Source organism: Ambystoma mexicanum, chromosome 4p (genome assembly GCF_040938575.1).
Source record: "Ambystoma mexicanum isolate Mex_15411 chromosome 4p, UKY_AmexF1_1, whole genome shotgun sequence".
Taxonomy (NCBI): domain Eukaryota; kingdom Metazoa; phylum Chordata; class Amphibia; order Caudata; family Ambystomatidae; genus Ambystoma; species Ambystoma mexicanum.
This window is the reverse complement of record NC_090927.1, coordinates 412,951,665-412,968,016: the sequence shown is the minus strand read 5'-3', so window position 1 is coordinate 412,968,016 and position 16,352 is coordinate 412,951,665. Positions and strand designations below refer to the sequence as shown.

Here is a 16,352-nt window from a genome sequence, read left to right as displayed (position 1 = left end):
AAGCAAAGAACCATTTTTTGTTTTGGACTTTTCCTGAAGGCCATTTTTAGAATCACAGTAACAATTTATTTGACTTAAACTTCGTTTTTTCGTAAAATGTCCATTTTTAGAAATAGAGGGTTAATCCTAAATTGAGTAATATTCAGGTCTAGGAGCTGACTGGAATGTATGTAGTCAAATGATGTCAAAGACCCCCTCACCCACCTTATAACACGCCCAACTCCCCATCCACTTACACCATACTCCTTTCTTGTGAAGGCAGTAGGAACACTGTGTTCCTGGTCAATTATAGAAGAGAGGTGGGGAGTCTGAAAGTCAGTCAGTGGCGGTCGATGCGGTTGAAAATACCTCCTTTAAGAATCTGTCCTTGTGAGGTGCTCAAAGGAAGGCACTGTAAGCATAAGCCACCCTTTAACTCCTGACAGAAGCCTATTATCTCAGAGCTCTCCCAGGGGGACCAAATCAATAGGCACGAAGATAGCTAATGTGACATGATCTTTCAATCCCGGGACTCTCTGCTGAGGGTTCCAATCAAGGGCAGCTATACGAATAGTTTAGCAATCGGGACAGCTGTGGATAGATAAGAGAGGCCGCTAACTCATTTTATATTGGGCCGCCAAGGAACCATCTGATGAGGTTTAGGCAAAAAGGGACCAGGGAACTGAAGGCCTCTTCAAACCCTGCCAATTTCCACCAACAATCAGGAAAAGGCTCAATTTAAAAACAGAACAGATATTGAAGAGTTTTAGCACGCTTGGTAAAAAAAAACATTTCAAGTAATGCATTGCACAGGGATTATGCTAATTATTTCTTTGGAGACTCGGAGTTGAACATCAATCACTTCCGAATATGCAAGCACTACTAGGTTTCATTTTTAATTATCACATGTTTCTGTGCAGGACGCATCACTAAACGCGCTCAAATCTAATTATATTCCAGAAGTTTCGCGTTTCCGCAAATAAGGGAAAATGTGCGAACGTACCCTGTACAGAGGATGGCATTTGTCCTTGAAGCAGGGTGCCAAATGCGCGTAGATCTGCAGGCTGTAGTAGTAAGCTGCCAGCTGGAGAGATAAAGCCGAGTGTGATTGCTTTTCAAAGCACTTGTTGGCATCCACCACCTACGACGAAAAAAGAGCAGCATTAACATGGCTGACACGAATTTGTCAATGTGTCAGGAACTGTTAAGTGTAGAGGGCTGAGAGATGAACCGTTGCTCTGTGTTTGTTTCTAAACATACAGCAATGTCACCAGTCTCACTGAATGATCTAATAACGACAACAGTCAACAGATGATACAATAACTTCAGGCATCCGAATGTGATATATTTGTTAGAATAATTGCTGCCTGCGATACAGGGTTTCACTTACTGTGCTGTTTTCCTCATGATTACGGGAAAAAAGAAAATATAGTAGAACTAAAAGTAAGGCGATTTCCATCCTTATATTTACATAAAAATAACACCTCATAGCGCGTTCTCAGCAGGAATTATGGTTTGGGAAAGCTTTTCTTTGTCCAGGCCATACGATTGTCTCCTTATGGGATGTGTTTCAAGTGGTAGAGGCTGATACTGCCGTGCCAACTGGGGGCGAGGGGAGGGGGAGGACTCATTGCTGGGAGATCCCAATTGTGCAGCAAATGTGTATGTGAAAAACGCAGATCTCTCAAATAGCGGACACTTGGCAAATCTGAGAAATAAGCTTCAGACATTCTCTTTGCGCCACTGAATCTCGATCTCCGCTTACACTGGCAAAGACAACAGTGCTGCTATTTTTATAGGCATAGAATAGACATTTGCCAAACCCTTTCCATAATGGTACTACCCGGCCATAAAATGGCAACAGATGAAAAATGGTATAAGAACCCGGGGATATGACGTTAGAGTCTGACAAATGTAAATCTAAGACCTATAGATAAGTTACAATCTTTGGCTTGGCAATGATTGTTTTTAGTACAAGGAACTGATGAGTGGACACACATATTGCTTATACATTAAGTGGCAGAAGATATATTATTTTTATCACACCAGGAGTTAATTTACACCAGCAAGTAAGCCATTAACTCTCAGAAGACTGCTTAGAGTCTACAGCGCAAAGTTTCATGTTTTGCATGATAGAGGTATTTCAAAGAGAAACCAGGAAGGTGTGCTTTCGGCAGGGAGAGACAGGTAGTTGGTGGGAATGGCCATAGACATTTGCGTGGTCAATGTATGGGAAAATAACCAAACAACAAAACCCCAACTCCCTCTTATCTGTACTCCAATGCAATAGGCCACACTTAATAGCCAAAACTAAATAGGGCAGGAGGGATGGCCGGAGCCAAGGAGTTGGACAGCTGCAGCAGCGAATTTGTAAAAGCGGTGTTTGAGATACATAGGTACAACATTGTTGAAACCTTAGCTTGGGTGAGTTGCACAAGAAAGCTGCCAGTCATGCAGTCACCAAACAGGGCCTCTCTCCAATCTCGAAGAAGAAAACGTCCTTACCTGCCTGCCGTTAATACACATGAATGTGGAAGAATGTATTTATTTATTGGGGAAATGGTGTTTCAAGGCGCAACAAGACAAACGAGGGGGGAGGGGAGAGAACAGGGATGAAGAAAAAAAAACGGCCCTACTAGGCCTTCTGTCATTATGATCGTGCAAGTGCAGTAACAAGAAGTGCAAGGAAGAGGGGAGGGGAAAAGTGCTGGTCAGAGCGGAATGCGCTAATACTATGGAGGGAAAGGAAGGGCAGGTCGGAGTGGCGAGCGCGCAATTGCTGGCGGTGGGAGGAAAGGGGGGGGGCACATGGGTTAGGCGAGTGCTAAGGGGAGGCCAGGTGGACAAGTGCCAGAGGAATGCAGAGCAAGCAGGGGAGAGAAGGTCCACGTGCCAAGTGCGATGGACAGGACTGGGTGGGCTCAAAAGGGTGCAGGCCCAGCCAGGCTAGTGCAGGTTGGGGTAGGAGGGGGCAGGAGGGTGTCAGGGGAGACCAAGTGCAGGGGTAGACTTGTCGAGGAGGGTTTGGTGCCCTGTGTGATTCAGAAGGAACCAGGCAGCCTGTCGAAATGAGGCAGAGGGGGACATAAGCAGGGGAGTGGGAAAGGGAAGGAGGAAGAGAAAAGGATGGTCTTTGAGAAGCTTCAGGAGGTTAAGAAGCCTCTTAAGGAGCAGGAAGGCCATTCGAGAGGGAGGCACCTGCGGAATAGAGAGATCTACCCCCCACTCTCTCCTTGGAAAAGCGTCTGATCTGCAGAGAGAAGGAGCTAGTGGCCCAAAGGGCTCTAGAAGGGAGGTATTTAGGGAGAGAGTTGGATGTAGTGGTGTCCCAGGCCCCAGAAAGACTTGTGGATGATGCAAAGGGTCTTGAACTTGAGCCTCGCAGAAACCGGGAAGCCAGTGAAGAGATCCGAGGGCTGGACAGATGCAGTCCCTTGGCTTGAGGCCAAGGATACGTCCTGCAGTCCTATACTGGATTAGTTGTAGAGGGCGAAAGGAAGATTAGGCAGATTGAGGAAGAGGCTGTTGCAGTACTGCAGCCTAGAGAGGACCAGAGCCCTGAAGATAATGAGTTTCTGGTGGAAGGTGTGGAAAGGTGGAATGCCTCTGAGAAGGTGCAGCTGGAAGTGAACCTTCTTGGCAAGGTCTGTGATGTGAGGAGAGAAGGAGAGAGAGGAGTTGAAGATGACACCACAGTTTTTTACCTCACAAGAGGGTGAGGGGAGGGGGCTGATGCAGAGCGGCCAGGGAGGATGAGGGAAGGACGGAGCTAGGGTCCCAATGAGAATGATCTCAGTTTTACGGCATTAAGGCAGAGATCGTTAGCAGCACACTATGCCTGAATAGCAGTCAGACAGTTGGGAATAAGGGAGGAAGAAGAGGAGGCAGTGGAGGGAAGCTTGAAGGAGAGCTGTGTGTCATCCACATGACACTAGAAGTGAGGAGAGAAGGCACAGATTAAATGGGCTGGAGGGGCATTGTAGTTGTTGAAGAACCCCACAAAGAGTGTAGAGCCTTGAGGAACGTTGCAGTGGGGAGTGTGATGGAGGGGAGAAAAGGGTCCAGGTGAATCTGGGATTGTCGGTCAGAGAGGAAGGAGGTCAACCAGTCCTGTGCCAGGTTTGTGATGCCAAGGGTATCATGGAGCCGGTTTATAAGGGTGGCATGATTGACCGTATCAAAGGCAGAGGAAGGTTTAAGTTACTTACCTATAACTATTGTTCTCCAGCATGGGTCTGGGATGGATTCACATGAATATTCCCCGTCAGGCTGGGAATCTTCGGTAAAAGAAAAAACAGTGACCCTTTAACTTTAAAACTGTATTTCTCCTCTAAACCAATCACTGTCCTTTGGGTCATACTGTCCCCATCCAATGACAGTCCTCTCCCTAAGCTCCACCTCTAGTGGCCATCTTCAGATTTGGTAAGCATGTAAAGTGGCAGTATGAACCAAGAAGAGTGCCACAGAAAGGAAGGAGGGAGGGTTTGCATGTCAATCCATGACAGACCCATGCTGGAGACAGGTCTGTGTGAAATGAAGATTGTAGCGGCAACAAAGTGGCAAGCTAAGGTTGCGCATAAAACAGCAACCATGAGAAAAGCGATTAAAGACTCTTGTTTATGGTTAAAAGCACATCGCGATACCAAGTAGCAAAGTGGTCATACCGTAAAAAGCGGTACAGTCGAAGGTCTTTGTGATACCCCACAGACAATAAATACATGCGGAAAACAGGAAACAAGACGAGCGCCCGAGTGAGTGGAGCCTGAAAATGGAAACTTCAAGTACCAGAAGGCATTGCAAGAAAGTGTCATTTGGTGAAGATTTTGTTGAACTTCCTTTTTGTATGTTTGCAAAACTATAAGGAATCAAGAAACGTGTGTGTTATAAAAGGGAAAAGCAAATGAGAAGAAAAGTTGAAGTTGTCATGCAGGGGTCTTAGAAAAATCCTTGCACATTTGAAAGCCTTCCACAGTAGGAAAAGTAAAAGGGAGGCTTGAGCCAGATGGAGGGGAGGCTAGTGAATGTGACACAACGCTTGTGGAAGGGAAACCCCATGAACTGTGATATCAAGGTCTGAGCCCGGCAGAGGGAGACCCGAGTGAAATTGTACTTCTGGAGAAGAAGCTGAACCGTGATTGTGAACTGTGATAATTTTGTTGAACTGTCAAAAAAAGGAACTTAATCGTGGTAGACCAATCAGGCCGCGGTCCACGATCTATGAACTGCATCAGTATGTCTGGAGCCACACTGTGTCACTCAAGCCAAGTGTGCCACCTTGCCACGTGCTCCAAAACATAGGGCGAGAAGGTTGCTCAGCCACAGCAAAATTTAATTTTTACACTGATTTTCTTTTGACCCAATCCATACCCTTTCACCCATTTGTTATCTTAGAGTAAGGGCAGGCATATTTTTTTTTTAATAGCATAGGCCATTATTATTTTGACAAGACTGACCAGGACTGGGTTTTCTTTAGTTTATGGTTGAGATTACTCCCATTTTAGCATTAGGGCAAACTAGGAGTTCTCCCAACCCCCCATTCAAAATATACAAAGAAAGGTTTTGAAAAATGCAATCTTCGGTCAGTGTCTACTTGTGGCACCATGCCTCCCTTACAGTACTCAGCGAACGTGCCGTCTCCATGTCAGTCTTGATGATTTGAAGAGATTTGTCGACCATCTTGCCAAACAGGTTTTCCCCATCAAATGGCATGTCCAACACCTTACACTGAACGTCCAGCCTGAAGTCGGTTGTTTTGACCCATCCCTGTCAACGAAGAGACACTCTGTCTCCTATCTGATGGAATCCGGCATCCGTGATGTCCACAGGCGCTGTGCTGGCGTGGTCTGACGCCACTTCGCCCTCCTAGAACAGCTCAAGCGCTTCTGCCTCATTGTCGTCAGGTAGGAAGTCCAGAATAGGGCCCAATTTATACCAGAGCTCCCAGTCGTAACGGGACAAAATGGCTAGGGCATTAGCAGCCCTAATGGTGCTGGCAGCCGTATAGATAATCCTCCTCCCCATAGCATCCAGTTTCTTCGAGGATGACGGGTTCGTAGAGCGTTTCCTGTCCGCAGCTGAGACCACAAAGTCAGGAGAAGGCTGGGACCTCAGGCACTTGGGGGCAGAGTCAGGGACTCCATTTCTTCTCAAGCCTGTCCCACTCAGCGGTGCTCAGATACTTCAACAGCGCTAGGGCTTCATCCCAGATGTCGTCCAACAATGGGACAGATATGATGGTCTTCCGCCTGGACTCACAATGTTGATAAAGGAACCCTTCCTTACTCGTCTCCTCAGGCCCGAGTTGAAAAAGTTCAGAGGCTCTGGACATTATTGAGTGGAAGGAGCCAACCACATCCGGCAGAGAGGCCCTGTGTGGGTCATCCGTGCCTGCTGACTCTCCATCCGCTGGCACAAAGTCATCGGCCTCGCCGATGTCTGTCGCTACAGCCGCCGTATCCTTGCCTGTGTTTGTGTGCGTGGCAGGATCCCCTGTTGGGGTCAACGCCCGAGGTGAAGGCGGCGGTAGCGGTGGTGTCGGTTGGTGCCTTGGACCAGCAGGGTCCTTTGACTTGCGGTTGCGCCTAGAAGGGTTTCCGGAAAGCAGTCTTGGAGGACTTCTAGATGGAGCAGGGCCCGGTGTGGGCAGCAGTCTCTGCTGAATTTTTGATACCAGCATGTGTAGCATTGTCAGAATAACCTACAAAACATCCCTGGGCTGAGGTGTAGTAGGAATGAGAGGGGGAGGTTCAGTGGCTGGTATCCCTCTCGACGATAGGGCTCACCCCACTGTGACCCATCTTCCAACCTTCCAACAAGGGCCCCTGGCCCCCTTCGTTTTCTGAATAGTAGCCCTCGGGCAGGTCGTCACCCTGATCGGAGCTAGTATAGATATGCACCGGCACACTTGGTTCAGCCCCTTTTTCTGGTCCCCTCCTAGGGGTCATAGGAGCCTTACTCCTTCTCTTCTCCTAGGACTTTGGGGATGGGGGAGGCTACTGCCCCCCCTTCCAGGGGTCTTTGCCGAAGCCACAGCAGATACCCCATGCTGTGCTGCTAATGACACCAACGGAGCAGCTGTCGCTGCGACTGTGGGCACCACCCTCGTGGTTTTTCGTCGACGGGGTAGTAACAGCAGTCGGCGATGTGGCTGTTGATGACGATGTTGATGATGGTGTTTTCTTGGCTGGTTGAGATGCTGATGCTGATGGTGTTGCAGATGGAAGCAGCGAAGGGCCCACTTTAGATCTCTCCTTCGTCGCCTTATCCGCTGATGGCATTAGGACCCCTTCCCCTGACTTCTTCCCTTCACTCTAGCCTTCCTCCATGGGCTCTCCTCCTGCTCCCTCTTCTGAAGCCAGAAACCTTGAAGTCATCTACGACTCCTTTCTCTACTTCCTCCCTCACACTCGGGACATTGAAAAGAAGCCCCACTTTCAGCTCTTCGCTCTCAAAAGAATTCTACCTTTTCTCACCTTCCCCCAGAAGCTCAATGTTACCAGAGCCCTGGTTCTCTCTAGGCTTGACTATTTTAATAGCCTCCTTCTGAATCTTCCTTCTTCCACTCTGCAACCACTTCAGACTTCAGCTAATCCAGAATAGGGCAGCAAGACGCATCCTTGACCTCAAGCCCAGGGACCGCATCTCTCCTGCCTTAAAAAATATTTCCTGGCTCACAGTTGCTTCACGGATAAAATTCAAATCCCTCTGAATTATCCACAAGGCTGTCTGGGGCTGGGGACCACATTATTTGCAACTCTCCTAATAAATATTCCCCCCTGTACACCCCTGCGCTCCTCTGGCACCAACTCTTTGTGTGTAAAGCGTTTAGCTAAACAGAGGGCAGGAGGTCGATCGCTTTCCTCAGCTGGCTCCCTTCTTTGGAACAGCCTCCCCATCCCTCTTCGTCTTGAGCAGAACTTTCTTAAATTCCGGAAGCTCCTCAAGACTTTCCTCTTTACCTCCTCCTCCCCCGCCACTCTCCTCTGCTAATCTCACAGTTGCTTGTTTGGTGTGCAGGGCTCTTATGCATCCTCGGGCCATGATTTCCCACACTGAATCACCCCCAGCTTCTGTCTATTCTCAGCACTTGCCTCGGCTCACCCTTCTCCCTAGAGGTTCTTACTTACCCTTCATTGCAATTCACCTGTTGCTCACCCATGAGCACCACAGCGCCTATCCCATTCTCCCTTCCTTCTACACTTGCACGTTCTGAACTCTCACAAGGCATAGTAGGTTATGTATTTAATTATATTAATTGTTTCACATCCCCTTGTCCCCTCCCTGTTGCCCTGTGGGCACTTTGAAACAGTATTTGCTTCATGGAGAAGTGTCTAACAAGCAAACAATAAATAAATAATAATAAATAAATAAGCAGAGTTTCGAAGGAGTCAAGGACTTTCTCTTAGAGGGGGTACCCCTCACCGGTAGGATCACCGTGGATGTGGTTAGCGATGCCAACTTTGTCCTTCCCGAGCTGGGACCCGCAGCAGCGGCAAACCCAGTGGGATCAGTGGCATGCAGCCTTGCCTTCTTTTGGACCCACGCAGGCGGGGCGTCCTCAAAGGACCTCAACTTCTTTATTGAGGGAGTTTGATCGTGGGACCCTGCCGGTCCTGGGGTGAGCATTACCATGCCCAGAGGCCGAGTCAGAGGCCTTTCCCAATTTTAACCACGCAGCCAGCCTTCTCTAGCATTCCTTTTTGGTCTTTTTTTCGAAAAGCCACTGCAGACCTTGCATCCCTCCACATCACGTCCCAAATGCAGGCAGTAAAGACATTTGTGGTGTCGATCCTCCACAACAACGTTCCTTAGTCCGCATTTCGCAGTTTGAAGAGGCATTTCTATTCCTAGATCATGGCGAAAAGGCATGAAGTAGGCCCAAGTCAGGGCCTTCTCTGATCCAATGAAAGATCCTCGATGTACTATCTTCACCAACAATGTATCCCTGCTGCTGGTAATCGACCTCCGGTCGAACGATAAATCCAAAAATATGTCAAAACTTTCACATTTTACCAAAAAAACTCAAAATATTAGGAAAATAGCTCGAGGGGCACTAACAGGATTCCCAATACTGAAGAGTGCAGTAAAAATCTGAAGATGGCCACCAGGGGTGGAGTTTATGGAGAGGACTGTCATTGGATGGGGCCAGTATGAACCAGATGAGGGTGATTGGTTGAGAGGAGAAATACTGTTTTGAAGCTAAAGTGAAACTGTTTTTCTTTTACCGAGGATTCCCTGCCTGACAACAGGGAATATTCACGAGCATGTGAATCCATGCCAGACCCCATGCTGGAGAAAGGTCAAGAAGAATGAGAACGGAGGGAGAGTTGGAATCCAGATCTGAGAGCAAGTTTTCATGGGTGTTTGATGGCCAGCTGGCATGTAGGGAAGACGTGTCTCTCCGAGCTCTCCTGCTAGATCTGTGAAACTGATCCTACAAACAGTGAATACAACGGCATTTTGATAAATAAACAGCCACCGTGGGCGCACCAGACTGTCTAGCCGCTGCGTTTTGACTCCTGCTCCAAAACAGAGAAAAATAGCTGGCCATTAAAAAAGGAAATCAGCCGTACAAGTCCCCCTCCCTCCGCCCGGGGTCCGCAAACAGACTGACTGAGCCCTGCGAGAAGAGACTGTTGAGGCCGACGCTGTGTGGCGCTGGCGCCCCTCGGCACTGCCGTACAGAATAACTTTGGCACCCGGCAAACCTCACGGTCTGAGTGCAGCGGGGCAAGCAATCAGCAGACCCGCGAGGACGCCGGGCAGCACACGCTACGAAGCAACACAGTCCCAACCACAGCGAGACGCGGACATCGAATAATATCTCCAAATATGCCCATTCACAATTCAACAAAAGAAGACCTAGCCCAGCAGCTGAGCGCTTTCGTCCCTCCCCGACCCGGGCGAGTAGTAGAGGCGCAGATACAATACAGCAGAAGACGAGAAGACCATAAAACCAATCATTGAAAGCTCCTGCAGCGAACAACTGGAAACCAGGGAATGCGGTGCCACACGGAATAAAGCCTAGTGACACATGGCCGGCAAGAACCCATAAATAACGCAAGCGGCGCCCAGCACGCCACTACAGGAAAATACTTGCAAGCATATTAAGAGACCGTGATAGCCCCTACCGTACTGTGGTAATATTGGTGCAGATCCCGCACATAGCAGCGCGAGACAGCCCCAAGCAACAAGAAGCAATCACCACAGAAACTGTAATCAAAGATCGAAGAGTGGGATGTGCAGATGTACTGCGCATGAAAGTTAGTGCTCAAATATTGAAGTCCTTAATATTAGTGGGGAGGTGATAATGTCCTCGAATCAAGTAAAAAACAACCATCCAGTGGTGTGAATGGTGATTTATTGTGGTCACAGCCATATGTACGGCGTTATTTTTGGTGGCGATAATATAACCTGATATCAAGGGAACCTCCTGTGCAGTTCCTGCTGCATGAGACTACCTACCACCCCAACTAGTCACTCCACCTTTTCATGCCTTGTTCTTGTAATCAAAGATCAGCTGCTTCTGCGGCAGGACACTGCGACGGCTCCAGTGGCATGACCCAGCATACCAACGCCTAGACTGTCAAAGATCAACGATTCCGAGACTGTGTAATGTACGCAGTCTGAGCCGCTCAGAACCCAAGAAGACCGCAACAACTCAGCCAAGGTGCGTTCCAAGACTGCACCAGTCGTTAGAGCCCAAATGCCCGAGGGGAGGAAGAAGACCTCAGCACACCAGAAGCAAATGCAGGCAAGCAGGCACAATCCAGACAGGTGACAATGTATAGCCATGCAAGGAAGACTGACCTGTCGGTAGAACCTCCCCAACAGGAGGAACCCCCCAGTGGGCGCTACAGCAGAACCCCAGCAAAATGTAGAACAAAACAAAATACTTGAGGCAATCGCAGCCATGCGCACCTCAATGGAAACACACATAGGTGAAATGAGATGTGATATGGGCCTTCTACGTCAAGACCTTCGCAATCTGGCTAGCAGGGTAGGAGAGAGAGCAGAAACTCGAGCAAACGGCCTCCACAACGGAGGAATTAGAAAGTGCTGTTCATGAACGCACCACTCAGTTAAAAATGTTGCCAGATCGTGCAGAGGACGCGGAGGGGAGGGTGCGCCGTAGCAACATCAGGATACTCAGACTCCCTGAGGGTACAGAGGGAAGAGACCCAATGGAATATGTTGAAAATCTACTCCTCCAAGAAATAGGACCCGGAAACCTGTCACAGGGGTTCACGGTAGAAAGAGCCCACCGGGCCCCCATCAAGAGACCGCCACCAAGAGCCACCCCCCAGGTCTATCATAGCAAAAATACTTAACCATCGAGATAAAGAAAACATACTCACCTTTTCAAGACTGGGTGGAGTGATTCAGAGAAACTAGGCAACCCAGGCAATATACCCAGATTACACGATACAGGTCCAAAAGCGACGAGCACAATATGTACCAATGAAACAAAGATTGTAACGCCAGGGTATTAAGTATATGCTTCTCTATCTAGCATAAATGAAAATAATCTACAATGGGAAATCCTTCTTCTTTGAAACCCCAGAGGATGTGAACTCCTGGATGGATGAGCATAGCCTAGGTCAGCTTCAGGAAAAGCACCCGAGCAAGAGGCAAAATTTGTTGGACTAAGGCTCTCCCCCACGGGGCTCACGCTCTCACTAGTATTACAAAATACGGACGCAGAAGCAGGAACTCAGCTTTCAGACCCAATTGAATTTAAATCAAGGAATACTTGGAAACAAGGAATATTGGGTGTCTCTACGACTAAGTGGCCCTGCATCGTCCCCTGACCGAACGAGATCAGAACCCCCACTGAGCCCGGAATGAACTAAGAGTACTTTAAGAACTCATCCACCGGCATCTTGTGAACCAACGGGAAGATGGTGGAGATGCCTCTACAGAACCACACCAATGGGAAACAAGTTAAAAGTTGTAGTTTAGAGGTTTTGTTGAAATCACAGGACAACACCATACCACAGGAGAGTGTCCATACACTTGAGCAACGGCCAGCTTTCGAGAACCTACGATCAGAAATAGAGAAAGCTTGGAAAATTGGTGAGATGAACCAAGATAAGTACAGTCTTGAGAAAAAAGAACCTAGAAGCATAATCAACACAATCCATGAGAATACAATGAGGGGCGAAGGACCACGGACACATGTTAATGAATATAGGCAACTGAAGAATGGACCCTTAGAGAACCAAGCATTGAACTCCCAACGGCCGAAAATCTGCGAATAGTCACATGGAATGTACGTGGCTTAAATAACTATGTGAAAAGGATGAGAGTGATGTCCTATCTACGCAGAAAAGACATCCAAATCGCACTCCTGCAAGAAACGCATCTGACACCAGATAAGCAAAAACAGATCTTCAGCAAGTGGAGAAGGAAAGGATATAGCTCAGCATACTCCAATTACGCAAGGGGGGTCCTCATATGGTTCGTGCCAGGCGTACCTCATTGCATCCTCCACAAATATTCGGACCAGGAAGGAAGAGTAATGCTTCTACACTGCTACATAAATAGCAAAGAGTTCTATATATTATGCATCTATGCACCCAACCAAAACGCAGCCATATTCTACAGCTCGCTCTACCCCATTCTGTCCCCGTTCAGAGGCGCACATTGGATTTGGGGAGGTAACTTCAACTGTGTATTAGATCCTGTACTAGACAGATCAGATGGTGCAAAGACAACAACCCCCCCCTACCTCCATTAGAGCACTATAGACTTTGGATAAAGACCTGGGGCTCCAGGAGGTGTGGCGATGAATGAATCACAACAAGCAAGAATTCTCGTTCCAGTCAAATGTGCATACATTGGGGGCTTGGCCAACAGCGCGATGAGAAGGACATAGGTTTCCGTCGCTCCCGCAACCGCCGCAGTAATCCTGTCAAAACCGCCTGTTGCCGCCAACTACGGGGTGTAAAAATAACCCCTACTTACAGCGGACATCATCGTGCCCATCTGGTCCGCTGGATGGAAGAAATCGGCTGGCGAGTGCAAAGCAAAGCACGGGAGAAATTTGGCGCGAGGCCGACTGGGGTGCTCCCAAGATGGCCGCCTAGGCGCAGTAACGGTCTGGAGCGGCGCAGTCTCGGCCCTTGCTGGGTCCCCTCTGAATCCTGCACGGAAGAACGTTTCATCTCCCCGAGGGCTTCTTCGACCGGCCGCTGGCCTGCGACCCAGAGCGAATGAGTGAGCGAGAGGAGTCGTGTGACTCGGAGCGGCCGTCGCCTTGCAAGCGGGATCCCGGCCCCCTGGGGCTGTCCACTGGCCTTGATCGGCACGGGAGAGACTGAGGTGAGCCCCCTCCCCCTCCTCTGCTGGGGACACGAGCAGCCCTCGCCGAAGGGCCTCACCACCACCACCGGCAGAGACAGATCTGGCCCGGGCCTGAGGCATCATCCGGAGAAGGCGCATTCCGGGGTCCGGGGCACCGTCGCGGCACGGCGGGTCTCGGAGGCCGGCGACGCCCTGCAGTAGCTGAAACAACAGTGCAGATCCACCATGGAGTCCCCACGTGGCTCCAAATCCCTTCTTCGAGGAGACACTGACCTGCTAGGAACTGCCTGGCCCGGGGCGCCTCGCAATTCAAGCTCCGCGCCAGACTGGTAGTCACAGCACCCACCCCTTCTAAAGGGGCTACAACACCCTCATCACCTGCTCAGACAACTGCGATCACAGCAAACATCCAATGGAGGGGGTCTTTATAGCCTTCTAACACGCAAAGAGTGGACTGCGGGACGGTGAATCGCCGGGTGGGCCCCGGTGGCACAGAGGGAGAGTCGGTGGCCATGTGCCCAGGCCCCAGCGGCAACACGGTTTGCTGTACACAACAGGGCAATTAGCCTAAAGCTCCAGAATTTCAAACCGCCCCCTGCGGACCGACGCAATATAAACTCACAGTGATGTGTAGCGCCACTGTATAACCAGCGGACTCTGCCCCCCGACAACACCACCGGCGGTAGCGCACGTACGAGACGAGGCCCTAACCGCACGAGCTGGGCGGTGCACTCAATTGCGTCTCTGACCGGGGTACGCATAAGTGCCCAGTTACAGCCGGCATAACCCACGGGCGACACACTCTTTGGACAAATCCGGCAATTCTAAGACTGAAGGAAGCAGGAGTAACTGGTAATTAAAAGGGCAGTGTTCCCAGTCTACCAGTGCGCAGCTGTGTGGGGGAACCGACCCAGCCCGCACCCTCTGAGATCCCAACAGGAATACAGCTACAAACCACGGCTTCCAGGCCGGGCAGCGACCATGGGCAAAGAAAAGACGAGGAAGTCCACTATGCAGAACAGGATTGAGCAATACACTGTCCCTTCATCACAGATTGCGAATACTCCACCACAACACTTCGATGACACGGACACTGAACACACGCTTTCTCTCAAAGACGTCATGGCCGCCATTACGGACTCCCGCTCATCCATGGAGCAAAAGATAGATCGAATAAGCCTAGATGTCTCCCTCCTCAGACATGATCTGCAGAAATTGTCCGCACGCACTGGGGAAGCAGAGCAGCGGATTTCAACTACGGAAGACAGCCTCCGTAATGTGCAACACCAACTCCACGGAGTCTCGGCTACGCTCAAGACCCTGGAAGCCAGGGTAGAGGAGAGTGAAGGAAGGTCCAGGCGGAACAACGTCCGCATTCTTTGTATCCCTGAGAAAGAAGAGGGACCCTGCATGGAACTCTTCCTTGAACAACTACTAACAGATCTGTTCGACCTACAGTCTTTTTCGAAATTCTTCTCTATTGAGAGGGCACACCGTATGCCTGCAGGCAGGCCAACGCCCGGCGCCCCTCCACGCACTGTAATAGTGAGGTTTCTAAACTACTGGGACCGGGATGCCCTGTTACAGCTCGCCAGAACCAAAGGCACGATCACCTTTAATGGGTCCAGACTGGCCTTCTTTCCAGACTACACGAAGGAGGGACAACGGTCCACTTTGATAATCCCAGTAAGGCATGGTGCTGGGCGGAACAGCACATCGAGGGGGACTGGTCCACACCCCGAGGCAACAGGAATGGAAACCCCAGTTCGCCATCGGACCATCGCCGCAGGCCGGACCAACCACTGCTAGCGGACCCACCAATGAATAGGGCAGACGAACTCCCGCCTTGACTCTTGTCCTGGGATCAGCCTCCTGGCTGGCGTGCAACCCTCTTATGGGTGATACCACAGCTGGGCCTTGTGGGGCCACCAAAAGCGGCTCATATACTTAAAATCGGTAAGCGGGAGGTTACTACCCTCCAATCGGGGCATTTTAATGGTAAGGAAACACAACAAACCCCCTACCTCCCTCCCTCTCAAGTTTTTCTAGTTGACTTTAACAGGGGTTGTTAACCCTGACGCTCTACCTCTTTTGATTGTCAGCAATGTTTGGGCGACAGATACTTTGTGTTGGGGAGGAGTATTGGGTGGGTGTGGGAGGGGTTTATTGGGAAGAATGTATTAGTTACCCCAGGCTCAGCCTTCCCCGGTATTTATCAGGGGATGGTTTGGCTCCTGGCCAGTTGGGACCACACCACACACAAGCAGCACCTCAACTGCCAAGCCTTGTATATCTTGCACCATACCGCCATGCACGGCACGCACCGCCTGCCCGCCCCTCCGACAGCCCTGTCAGATGCCAGCTGATCAATCTCACCCGTCCATGACCACACGCCCCAAATCCCTTAGGGTCCTCACCTGGAATGTGAACAGGCTGGTCTCCATGATTAAAAGGCGCCTGGTTAAGCAACTACTCTCCAGGCACTCTCCCGATGTAGCCCTGCTTACCGAAACTCACCTTGCTGGGACACAATGCAAATTTTTCCTTCGAACTAACTATAGGTCCGCTTGCCACACGGAATACTCCATGTGGTCCAGGGGCACTCTTATTCTCATACACAAACGTGTCCCGTTTGCCTTGCAGGTACTAGACCAAGACCCTCGGGGACAATTTGTAATGGCACTGGGGACACTTTGGGGGGAAACATTTGGACTGGTATCGATCTACTCCCCACATGGACTAGGGCAGGAACAACTCGATGACTTGACTAGCCTTATGGGCAAACATCAGCCTGATAAGTGGTTCCTAGGTGGGGACTTTAACTATGTCATGTGCAACACCTTAGACCATTCCCACCTTAGACAAAGCAATCCGCACCTCCCCACGAAGCTGTCCAACTTTGTGTCTGCCCTGGGTCTCTGTGATGTATGGCGGGAACTGCACCCCGGGACCAGGGGTTACTCGTTTCACTCTGGGGGACACGCCTCCCTTTCTAGGCTTGATTACCTATTCGTACCCCACACGGATCTCTTTAGAATGCTTTCGGCGGACCTGCTCCCCCGGGGGAT

General features: G+C 50.0%; 1 protein-coding gene across 3 annotated transcripts in view; it reads right to left on the bottom strand.

Moving 5' to 3' along the window:
* Positions 1 to 16,352, bottom strand: part of NBAS (NBAS subunit of NRZ tethering complex) — a 3,456,930-nt gene that overhangs the window by 1,460,243 nt on the left and 1,980,335 nt on the right. For all 3 annotated transcript variants that reach the window (XM_069605942.1, XM_069605943.1, XM_069605944.1), the window contains one exon: positions 983 to 1,120. In XM_069605942.1, coding sequence (XP_069462043.1) covers positions 983 to 1,120 — 138 coding nt within the window. The remainder of the gene's footprint in view (positions 1 to 982; positions 1,121 to 16,352) is intronic.